This window comes from Sinocyclocheilus anshuiensis, unplaced genomic scaffold (assembly GCF_001515605.1).
Source record: "Sinocyclocheilus anshuiensis isolate Anshui unplaced genomic scaffold, SAMN03320099.WGS_v1.1 scaffold1051, whole genome shotgun sequence".
Lineage (NCBI taxonomy): Eukaryota > Metazoa > Chordata > Actinopteri > Cypriniformes > Cyprinidae > Sinocyclocheilus > Sinocyclocheilus anshuiensis.
Window position 1 is genome coordinate 1,977,748 of NW_015546234.1, and position 11,927 is coordinate 1,989,674.

General features: G+C 39.7%; 1 protein-coding gene across 1 annotated transcript in view; it reads right to left on the bottom strand.

The window, feature by feature from the left end:
• LOC107701478 (zinc finger protein 521-like) overlaps positions 1-10,101 on the bottom strand; it is a 12,254-nt gene extending 2,153 nt beyond the window's left edge. Inside the window, exons 1-3 of the mRNA XM_016503485.1 lie at positions 9,996-10,101; positions 8,597-8,800; positions 4,496-7,630 (exon numbers count right to left, since the gene is read on the bottom strand). Coding sequence (XP_016358971.1) covers positions 4,992-7,630; positions 8,597-8,800; positions 9,996-10,035 — 2,883 coding nt within the window. The 5' untranslated portion in view covers positions 10,036-10,101 and the 3' untranslated portion in view covers positions 4,496-4,991. The remainder of the gene's footprint in view (positions 1-4,495; positions 7,631-8,596; positions 8,801-9,995) is intronic.
• Between the last annotated feature and the right edge of the window lie 1,826 nt (positions 10,102-11,927).

The window sequence follows — 11,927 nt, forward strand, 5'->3', positions numbered from 1 at the left end:
ATAAATAAGCTTTCCATTGATGTATGGTTTGTTAGGATAGGACAATATTTGGCTGAGGTACAACTATTTAAATATCTGGAATCTGAGGGTGCAAAAAAAATCGAAATATTGAGAAAATCGCCTTTAAAGTTGTCCAAATGAAGTCCTTAGCAGTGCATAGTACTAATCAAAAATTAAGTTTTAATATATTTACAGTAGGAAATTTACAAAATATCTTAATTGAACATGATCTTTACTTAATATCCTAATGATTATTGGCATAAAAGAACAATTCGGACCCATACAATGGATTTTTGGCTATTGCTACAAATATCCCTGTGCAACTTAAGACTGGTTTTGTGGTCCAGGGTCACATATTAAATTGAAGTCAAGCTTTTCACATACAGTCACCAAATTATGATGCACAATTTGCACATAATTCTGCTCTTTTAAAGGGGTCATCGGATGCTCATTTTGCACAAGTTGATATGATTCTTTAGGGTCTTAATTAAAAGTCTATAACATACTTTGGTTAAAATTTCTCAATGTTAGTGTAAAAAAACACCTTTTTAAACCTGTCAAAATGCTGACTACTCTATTTCTTATTACATGTTGAGCAAGTGCAATAGTTCAGCATCCTTCCTCATTTATACTTTTGAGTGAAAAATGCGTATGACATTCTTGGTGTCTTTCATGAAAAAGCTAAAAGCAAGACAAATTCATGGTCATCTGGTATGTCTGCCCTCTCCTTCCACCGTAAACATCCTGAATAATTAACTCAGTTCCTAATTGGCCCTTCTCTCAATGAATAATTAAGCAGCCAGCAGCTGTCCTCAGCCAATAACTAACAATCATCCTACTGGTGCCTGCCCCTGTTGTGAAGGGCTGGGCATCTGGCTGAGACAGACTGACTGACTAACTGTATGTGCAAATAGCAACTGTCCTGCCTCAGTCTGCGGGCATGTGTTCATAAATTCCACTTGACACATCACTCATCATCACAATTTACAAAACTATATTTTGCACAGAATGTGTGAGACAGATTGTGAAGCCATATCGTGTGAAACAATATCTTGTTTCTGTGAAATATCTTGGACTTTCACAAAATAAGACCATTCTTTATCTTAGTGGGATAACATTCTAATTACCTAGCAGTGAAATATTTATTTTTTTTTGCATTTGGCCTAAGACTGAGGTGTTACATTGATGTACAGACTATGCAGTTCTCTTCAAATCTATAACAAATTCCAAGAGATTTATTTTTTTTTCTTCAAAGCCATTTCCTTTCGTTCTGTTTGCTCTAATTTTCTGTCTCCTGCTTTCTTTTGTAGTAGGCCTATCCCTCTTGATATGTTTCATGAAATGTGAATTATTAATAGCTACATTAAGGAAGGAAGGCTCCACAGAAAACATCCTGTATTCAGGCACTCAGTCCTTAGATCTGCCTGCCTTTTTCCAACTGTAGGAATTCATCTCTTAAAAGCATATAATTTTAGTGCCATGAACTTCTCATGTAAAATATATCACCTTACTATTTCACGTTAAGAGCCGCCAAACCATGGTGTAGCCTAATATCTACTTTATTTCTGCAGATTGTTTAAATTTCATAAAATACTGCAAATTGCAGTAAATTCCAATTTTGCTGTAAAATTAATGTAAATGCTTAATCAAAAAAACATTTTTTTTTCTTATTCACTGTGCGCATGCCCCATGCGTGCACACTGAGAGGGTATCTCTGCTAGCCACAATACCCTATTCCTTTAACGTATTTTAGGAAGAACATATCCTGAAACAGGTATCATACGTCAATGGGAATTATGGGTCATAACGGGAAAGAACTGACTGCAGTAACATCTTAAATGTCACTCTCAGGTGATGATAACAAGGCCTCACCCTGAGGCTTGAGAGAAATAAAGGGAAACAGCTGAACTAACTTTGCCACTGTATTTAAAAAGAAGCTCGACAAAATACAGTAGTATGTAAAATAATATGTATACTGAAAGACATTTTGGGTTCGCGCACATTTGTATTTACACATAATCTCGCAGCTCCATCTACTGGTCATTATGTGAACATGCGAAATTGTATAAAAGCTTTTTCATTGATTTTAATGCGCTCTTAGTTTCCACTAAACCGCAGAAGCGTATATACTGTACTTTGATAATACTACAACTACAATTGAGGTAATACTATAATATTTTATATTACCTAATCGTAAATCATATTCGAATGGGCCTATCATATTGTGTTGTGAGTGTGACATCATATAGTACTTTACACAATTAAATGCAATAATACAAGTACAACAGTGTCAATACAGATGTGTTGCCTATTAGTATTATAACTAATGACCACTACTGTTACAGTATTTGACAACATCGTTTAAAAAGAAAAGATGAAAACAAGTCCAGTTAAAAACAAACTAATCGGGTGCTGTGTCAGATACTCAGCAAATAGGGGGGAGTGTTGTCCCACCTTCAACTTGCAGTCGTTCATTTAATGTTTCTCCACTGTCTAATTTATCAGTAATTGAAAACCAGACGCTTAAACGCCTTTTGCCAACATAAAATAAAAACGGACCTCATTTTCACACCTCTCTGACTGCCTGACCTTTTCAGATCATGTGAGCAGTTATCTCGACCCCATCCCTTAGAGGGACATAATGGCTCCCTTCTTGTTTACTCTTTTTACACGACAGATTTTAAATACAACATTGGATAGTCACTTATGGGAGTACTCAGATGATGGATATGTGATTTTTGGAAATGTGAGACGTGTGAGAGAAGGGTGAGTGCAGAGAAATGATTAGTGATGCAATGTGGGGAAAAAACAAAGGAGATGATGTTGGATATCAGTAGGAAGAGGAACCGTTCACCCTGGTTTCCATCCTGGGAGGATGTTGACATGGCATAGTCCCACAGTTTCTTCGGAGTGCACCTGGGCAGCAGGTCAGACTGGTCTGTTAACACCCAGAACATAAAGGATCTCAGTCAGCTGTATTTTTTTGAGAAGGCTAAGGTGTAACACCTCTCATACACAACATGCTTATTTACAAGAGCACTTTCAGTTCTAGACGAATCATGCCTTGATTTATATTCACTCATATCCCTTTAAGAGAAAGACAAATACTGTATATTTGCACTACTGGCACATCACTATGGCACTGTATTGTACTTAATATGCATCTTCAACCCTGCAAAATCAAAACTCATTGTAGCTGCACTGTCTTTTTAGTAATTTCTCCTCTGCATTCGACCCACTCGAGAGATGCTTATTGACAGATGGTCCGGGCATTACCCGGCATCATGTTTTCACAGCTGACTCTATCTTGGCCTAAAGCCTGGACACGCAAAAGGAAAACCAAGTTCATGTTTTAACCCAAACATTTTCTGATCACTATGTCTCTATAGCATACAAACAATACATTTGTATTATGATTATATAAAATCAGTCTGGAGCTGACAGTTCATTGACCCTATCAAGTTTCTGATACAGACTTTTGTGTTCTTGTACAGATTCAATAACACCCTGCACTCACTGTATGCCTGGGTGTATTTATAATATTTTTTTCTGGAAAATGCATTTTTACAGCACAGGCGTGCCTTAAATGATGTCGCTTTTCCTTCCTGTGTCTACGGTCAAAGCCCAGCTGCTGTCATGGTGACTGAGGGGTATTTCCAAATGAGGTCCTGGTGGCTTCCAACTTCAGGGCTCTATTACCTCACTTTCCTTTTCAAAAACATGCACTGACATCATGTTAGTTGGATTTTTAAAAGTCAACAGCAAATCAATGGGTAGTTGTACTGCTTATAAAATGATCAGCAAATGCACAAACACTCTAGTGTGAGGAAACACCGTAGTATGGAGGAAGTCAAATCCTGCCATTGAATTTTATTGTTCTCCCAAACATAAAACTTTATTGCCAATATGTATTACTGAACCTTGATACCATACATAATATCAAGTGAAACATTGCCAATCTCTCTAAAACAGTTTAATTGAAGGAGCTAAGAAATTTTCTAATGTTTTTTTCCAACTGAACAACTTATTCAAATGTATTACTTTTTATAATCACTGTATTATTTTTATTATTTATACATGATTTTGTTTTATGTTTTACATAAGACTAAGAAAACATTGTTAATCCACTAGTCCAGTAATCTCCTTCCCTCTGCATTGGTCCAGTAACATACCATGGGGTTTATTATTATTATTTCATTTTTTTTTTTAAAATCTACATGGAGAACTGAAAATGCAAACACACACCACTTACACATGCATGCACATTTACCTATGAAAGCAATTTACTTTTCTGCAACAGAATATCACATACAGACACACAATTAACAAGACACATAATTGAAATTTTGAGTCAAAAATATAAAAAAGGCAGAGATGAAGATTTTTTACTAAAAAGACAAAATAATAAAAATACATAACATTTCAACTGTTTTGTGATTATCAGATGTCATTGTCCAAAAGCCCTACATCTAATCCATAAAGTCTACCAAGAGACCTGCTTAGATTTCAATGAGATATAACACTGCTAATGACTCTTTCCCTCAGAATATCAAGTCCCACTGCCCACATCTCATCCTCTTTTCTGCCCCTCTGCGCGTCTGCAGTTTCAGTCATCAGCAACTCATTACTGTCTAGATCCACCAAGATCCAGTTCCATTTCTTAACACAAGGATTTATCTTAAACACAACAAAGATAGAGGAAATTATCCAAATATGGCAGTAAATCTGAGTTCAGAACCTCAGAAGTGTCCAATGAAGATTAGCCTTGCACTTGGGAGAATTAGTCATTTGCCGAGCATCTCAAAACAAAATAACTACTTTTAAAACTGGATGGGAGAAAACAGCCTCTCCCAAACATCTTTATGTCTTCACACATTTAAGGCATGAATATATAATACAATACAAACAGATATTCCAGATCACAAGCAATCAGAAGAGTACATATATTGTCATTTACAAGTGAGGTCCTTTATTATGGGTTTGCTGTTGAATCAAACTGGTGTGGTCTGGGTGAGAGTGTTCTTATTGCTTCTCTCCTCCGGTATGAGAGCCGTAGCCGAACAACAGTTGACTACAGAAATGCTAGTCTTATTGTCTCTGAGTTTATGCTTGAATGTATTAACGTTCACAGTCACAGTTTCCTGCTGAGCAGCACTTGAGGAGATTTTAAGGTCAGGAATAAGGTTGGAGGGATCCGTGCAGCTGGTGATCAGATCGTCACCTTGGACCTTCTGCATGTGGAAAGTTCCATGAATTTTCAGCTCAAGAGTGGAGGTGACAGTCTGCATGCACACGACACAGCGGAAGCCTGTCAGTGAGTTGTGCAGGTCTGGGTGCCTCTGACAGTGTTCCAGGAAGTCCTCCTCACTGTGAAGCGGAAGCTTGCAGATGCGGCAGTTGCCTGTGTCCAAGCTCCTGCTGTGGGTGACCTTGTGTTCAGTCAGAGTTAGCAGTGAAGGGAAGCGCTCTCCACAGATGGGGCATTGGCAGTGCTTGGTGGGGCCTAGATGAGTCTGGATGTGCTCCCACAGTGCCATCTCAGTGAAGAAGGTCTTGGAACAGTCTTTGCATTTGTGGCTCCCTTGGATTGCCTCCACTTTGCGCTTGAGAGTGCCACTCTCCCCGGGCTGGATGTGGTGATCTCGCAGCTGGTGGTTGGCGAGCAAGGACTGCATGGTGTAAGAAGCTCCGCAGATTTCACAGGCAAACATAGGATCGTTCAGAGTCGCCTTCCCTTTGCTTTCGGTGGGAGGGCTGAACAGCGATTCCACCTTACCTTCTCTTATTTCATTATTCACTGGCAGCATTCCAGCGCTGTCCTTGGCAGCTGGTTCAGAGACAGGTGGAGGGGTCACGTTGTTACCTTCAGCGCTCTGGCTCTTGGCACAGAGTTTCTCGTGTAAGGGCACCTCGAGGGGAGATCTGGTCTTGGTACAGACACAGGGACTGCATTTGTCGCTATGTGTTGTGATATGACACTGCAGCTCTATGTCTGTGGTAAAGGACTCTGCGCAGAAGATGCAAGAGTACACATTGCACTGTTTGTCAAGATGCTTCTGTTTGACATGCAGGTGCAAGTCATGCTCTTGCTTGAAGTCCCATTCACAGGACGTACAGTGGAACGTGGTTCTCCTGTTACTGTGCTCGGAGGCCAGGTGAACCTGAATAGACATCTTGGAGCTGAACACCTTCTGGCAAAGGGAACAACGGTAAAACACAATGGTGTGCATCTCAAGTAGATGTCCATGTAAGTCTTTGACACTGGGGAAGGTCTTACTGCAGCTTTCACAGATGTAGAGCATAGATGTATTGCTAAAATGAGAAACTGTGTGTTTCTTAAAAGATTCATGGTTTGGGAAATCCTTGAAGCACTCTGGACACGTACGTTTTGGAAGCATACTTTTCAGGTGAGAACTCAAGTGATTTTGAAACAATTCCGGATCGTTGTATTTAGCCCCACAATGGTAACATATGAAGTCAGTTAAAGATAATGCAGTTTTTTTGCCTGGACTCTTGATAGACTGGGGTGACATCGAACCCATTGTCATCCTTCCCTCTTTAAGGTTCATCAAGTTAATGTTCTTGTGTGTCTTTTTGATATGCTGCATCAGTTTTAGCTTACTGTTAAACGTAGGCAAATGAGTGCAGTATGGAGAGAAAATCAAAGACTTCTTTTCTGCTGTTTCTTCCGGATCTGGATCAAGTTTCAGGCTCTGGATTTTACAGTGGGTTTGCTGCACGTGATTATCTAGCGTGTCCTTTGTCAGGAATCCTCGGAAGCACTGCGAGCAGAAGAAGACGTTGCTCTCGATTAAAGCAGAGTTGTGCGATTGGCGAACATGCTTTTGAAGGGCCTTCAAGTCTTTTAACAGTGTGGGACAGAAGCTACACTGAAGGACTGTTTGAACGGCCGCCGTGACTGCGGCCTCAAGCAAAACGGAGTGGCCTAGCATGACATTATCCTCTTTATGGTGCTCCGTAAGTTCAGATGGAAAAGTCAGGCTCTCAGAACTAGAGCGGATCTTGTTTTCCATGTGTTGGGTCTGTGGATGTGCTCTGGGGTTCATGTGATTGTGACAATGAACACAATTACTGAAAGCCCTGAGCTTTTTGGAGATTCCTAAACAACTGTTTGAGTCAAAATGAGACTTTCTCTTTTCTGCAGAAGCCATTGTCCTAAATGCCACCTCTGCAGTATTTGTAGTGGCTGGACTGGACATGTGTGAGGTGGCACAGGTGCATTCTGCCATTGAGAGGGCTGACTGATCTTGTGCAGCACAATTTGGAGGTTGTCTTTTCTCAGTGTCCCCCATGTAATTCAGTGGATCATTTGGAAGAGAGAGATGTTGGGAGGGTATAGCACTACCCTGTTCATATTGATTACTCAAGCCCTGTTTGCTGTTTATGAAGGTCTCACTACTGATATCTTGTTGGGATATTTCAAGAGGTACTGAACTGTTGCCAGGCAAAGGGGTGTTTGCTCTCCCACACTGATCAAGTCTCTGATGATCTTTATATGTGTCTCTTATGAATCCAAGGTCACAACCATCTTCATGGTCAGAGGAGGAAGTACCAGGGGAAAGAGGCAAAGCCAAACAACATGCTTCATCTTTCTCCACATTATGATTTGCTGTGGACAGAGAAGAGAGGAGAATGTATTTACAACATAAAAATGTTTTTGCTAAAAAATCAGAAAATACACCAGCACCGTTGAGAAGTAACAAATTAAAAGCAACTAATTTAGCAGTGCTTCTAAATTAAGTACATTTGCAGTAATTGTCAGACAGGCTAATTATATTTTATAATTTAAGACATGGCCCTTTATATAACTTCAGTTAGTTAGCTATATCTTATTAAATTGTAGTGTAGTTAACTACTTGATAGTTAAATGATAAATGATAGCTGCAGTTCTAACTACTTTAAATTATAGGTAACTTGTAGCTACCCAAACACTATGCACTATAGTCAAAACTGTAATGTTATAGCTAAGAATTCTACTCTTCTGTTTCAAGAGGTCTGTCTTGCTGAAGTCTGGCGGGTTAAAATGTAATTCAGCCTCATAAGAGCAGACTAAACACCAAAAATATGAATTGGATGCTCTTTTTCACACTTTTTTAGATGTAATTAGCTCGGTATGTGGCCACATAATGAGCAGTCCCACTGTGACTAAAATTGCTGTCAGTGTGAGAAGACTAGATTCACAGTTTGAACAAATGGAGTGCTGCTACTTTAAAGTACTGAACATCTACAAGAGAAAACCAAAACCGAAATCATGGTACCAAATTATACACTGAATCAAAGGATTAATGTAACTGCTTTAAAGGATAAAGCATATTAAAAACATAAGAATGTGTCTTCACACGATTAGCAATTGCAATATCATAAATCCAAAATCATTTGTAAAGGCATGATTCATTCTGTTAGTGTGCAAACAGGGAATTGCAAACACTAAACCCTGAATATGAAACCCTAGAGGTCTTTATTCCTTTTAATCCGTCTGTGAAGAGATACAGAGCGAGATGGATATATTCACAATATTCACAGTTTATCAATGTAAAGGATACTATAAAATGAAGGATAGTGTGGGAGTGTGTACCTGTACCGTGGCAGTACTTCAGCCTCTGTTGGGTGAATGATTCTAGTTGCTGTAGTCTTGCACACTTGTGCTCTTTAGCATCTTCATCCTTCTCTTTTTCAATTATTTCCCTCTCCTCATAGTTTTCTTTTCTCCTCTCCCAGGAGCAACCTTTCTTCCCCACTATCATGCTATCTTCCTTTGCATTTAACGTTCCGTCTTGACCTGTGGAGAAAAGATTGCGAGCAAGAAAGGAGTGACAGGTGACAAAGCCATTCACATTTAACATAGCATTTAACAACCAACCAATAATAGCAACAAAATATAACAGGACACTATGGCACCCCTTTGCCTTTTACAATATCTCATTATTTATAGCTTTATTATTATTATTATTGTTGTTGTTGTTGGTGCCGTTATTATTACTACTACTACTTTTGATCTATTTTTATCCAGCAGGGGAATACCCTTCTGTTCATGTTTGCTCTTTAAATAAAGGGTGCACTGAAGACAAGTACTGTTTGAAATACTTTCATAAGTTTCATGGTGTCTTTTTTTAGTTTTTAATAATAAAATGCCATGAACAATAATAAGTGGATGAGTGAATCATCTCTATAGGGAAAACTAAATAAGCAAATAAAGTGCAACTCCTGTAAGCGCAAAGATTCACACCAAGCTCAATTCAATTATTCCTTATTTTTTATACAAAAATGCTCATTTGGTTCTTTACTCATTTCATTCTTGTACTCCATATCTGTATTCTGTGATTTCAAGGTGACATAACAGAGCATGATGACATGATGACAAGAAAATTAATAGCTTTTATTCTCAAACATAAAAACCTCAGGCAACTTTTAAATACTCATATACTGTACACGCACATTGCTTTTCTCTTAAGCTTGGGACTTTTGACCTTTATTGTTTTTATACCTAGTAATATTTTCTGTTCCCTACTAAATTTAACCCTCACATAAATCTTTATGAATGTTTACAATTTAATTAAGACATTATTTAGAATGTTTATTAAGCCGTTTTTCAGATTTCACCATCTTTGCTGGGACATTCAGTCCCCGCGATGGAAAACACACACACATTTAGTTTTGACCAAGTTACAGATAGAAACAACTTTGTTGTTCTAGAAACACAATACAGTAGCCTATCACAGTACGTGATAAATCATTCTTCAATAAATCAATCCGTATTAATGTGCATCACATACAAGAGTGATGACAAAGCCCTCTCAATGAAATTACATTACTCAAAAACGGGATGAAAGTTCTGCTCCAAAACAACCCGAAACATTGATTTTCAGCCTGATGATCTGCAAATAATTACTCTATCAGTCGTTTTGTTCCGCGGTCGGATTTCACTTCAGACAACAAGGAAGCAAGAGATTAAATAAATAAAATGCCTTTCGTACCTTTCAAATATCTGGGCTTCGCCTGCTTTCGACGAGACATTGCAAAGGACTTCAGTAGCTGTCAACACAAACGGGTTAATTTGCTGTCCAGTGTTTGCAAATGCAGGACAACACAAGCGGCAAACAAGAGCAAATACTTGCGAACTGATTCGGGGATTGGAATAGCGGTAAAGCATATTAATATCACGGGCAAAGGGGCTCGCCTCCGCCTACAGCCGCGGGATGACACGCTCTGCGCCACCGGGGACGAGCTCGAGATGCGTAATCACTGTAGCCTACTCACACGAACACACACACTGACACCCTAAAGACATTTATATTGCTCAGAGGTTGCTAGTTTATTGCTCGAGAGGCTTAAACATGTCAGTTAAGGTTTATTTATTTATGTAATTTTTTTTTACGTTAATATTTTATTTGTCTTGTTTTTTACCCGGAAAAAAATGCAGTAAAAGAGATGCAAGTAAACACTAAACATTGTTTGCATGATAGTTTTTGCTATATGTGGTTAGGATAGCTCAAATAGTTTGATTTTAGAAGAATTTGATGAGAAGTGTTTGAGTTTGTACTGAAATCTGTCTTTTGATTGACAATCTTGACAAATCTGAGCATATGAGACGTTGTTGAGAGATCACTTCTAAAACACATGTGATGGGTAATTTCCTCAGGAACAGGACATTTGACCTGCATTTAAAGGGGTCATATGATGCGATTTCAAGTTCCCTTTCAAGGGAACTTCGAACTGCGTCCTCTAGGGGTCGCTATGGGGAACGCCTCGTCGTGACCCGTGTCTGAAGCATACATTGAAAAAACACCAACAACACGTTGGCCGGCTACAGCCCATGACATCATTACCGGTGCGATTATAGTATAAATAGGTGCCGGGAGAACATGTCATTCTCTTCTTCATCTTCACTGACCGTTTTGTTTGAAGCGTGCATTTCAGTGGTAAGAGCGATCTATATTACTATCGTTATGGCGAGCACTAGCAAAGCGTTTAGAGGGTGTGTGCATCCGCGTCGTCGTTATTTGACACCTGATGACACACACGATCTCTGCGTTGTTTGTTTGGGCAAAGAGCACGTACGCGATGTCCTTGAGGGGGAAATCCGCGTTCATTGCGAGCGTATTTTAATCAAAAGCTCCGCTCTCGTTTGTGTTTCTTTTCGAGGAAAGGGGGGCAGCTATCTGCTTCCCGCGGCTCAGGACCCACCGCTGCTGAGGCACGGAGGAGGATGGGCTCGTGGGGGTCACGAGGCGTTCCCCATAGCGACCCCTAGAGGACGCAGTGTCTCGTTCCCTACTCAGGGAACCATGGTTACATAAGTAACCTGTGACGTTTTCCTTTCTCTTTGGAGTGTTACTGTCACAGTCATCTGCTGGAGTGCCCTTAAGAGCCATCAGAGGACACTCTTTTGGACTTTTTGTTTGTTTTAACTGGACTGCATTTCCCATGGTTCCCCTCACTCTGCTCCCATCATCCCCTGCATCCTCATTGTTTCATTGGTTTCAGCTGTGTCTTGTTAGTTTGATGATTCTGCTGGTGTATATATGTTGGTGGTTTTGTGTAATTCGGGGCTTCAGTCTTGCTTTTGCTGTTACATGGATTATTTTCTGGATTATGTTTGGATCATTAAAAGCTGCACTTGGATCATTTTGTTTCTTGAGTCATCCCGTGACAGAAGACTAAAGCCATTACTTGATCCAGCAGCATGAGGGACAAGACTCTATTCTCTGAAGAGCAAGCCGGGCTTCAAGGGCTGGCGAAGCTTCGCCAAAAGGGAATGGAGGTACAAGCCTTTGCCCAGAGATTCTGGACTGGGGCGGAGAGGCTGGGCATTCAAGGTATGGACCTTAAGGACATTTTTAATCTTTGTCTGGATGAATCCATTGGGAGAGGTGATGTCACTGGATTTCTGGAACTTCTCCAGGTAC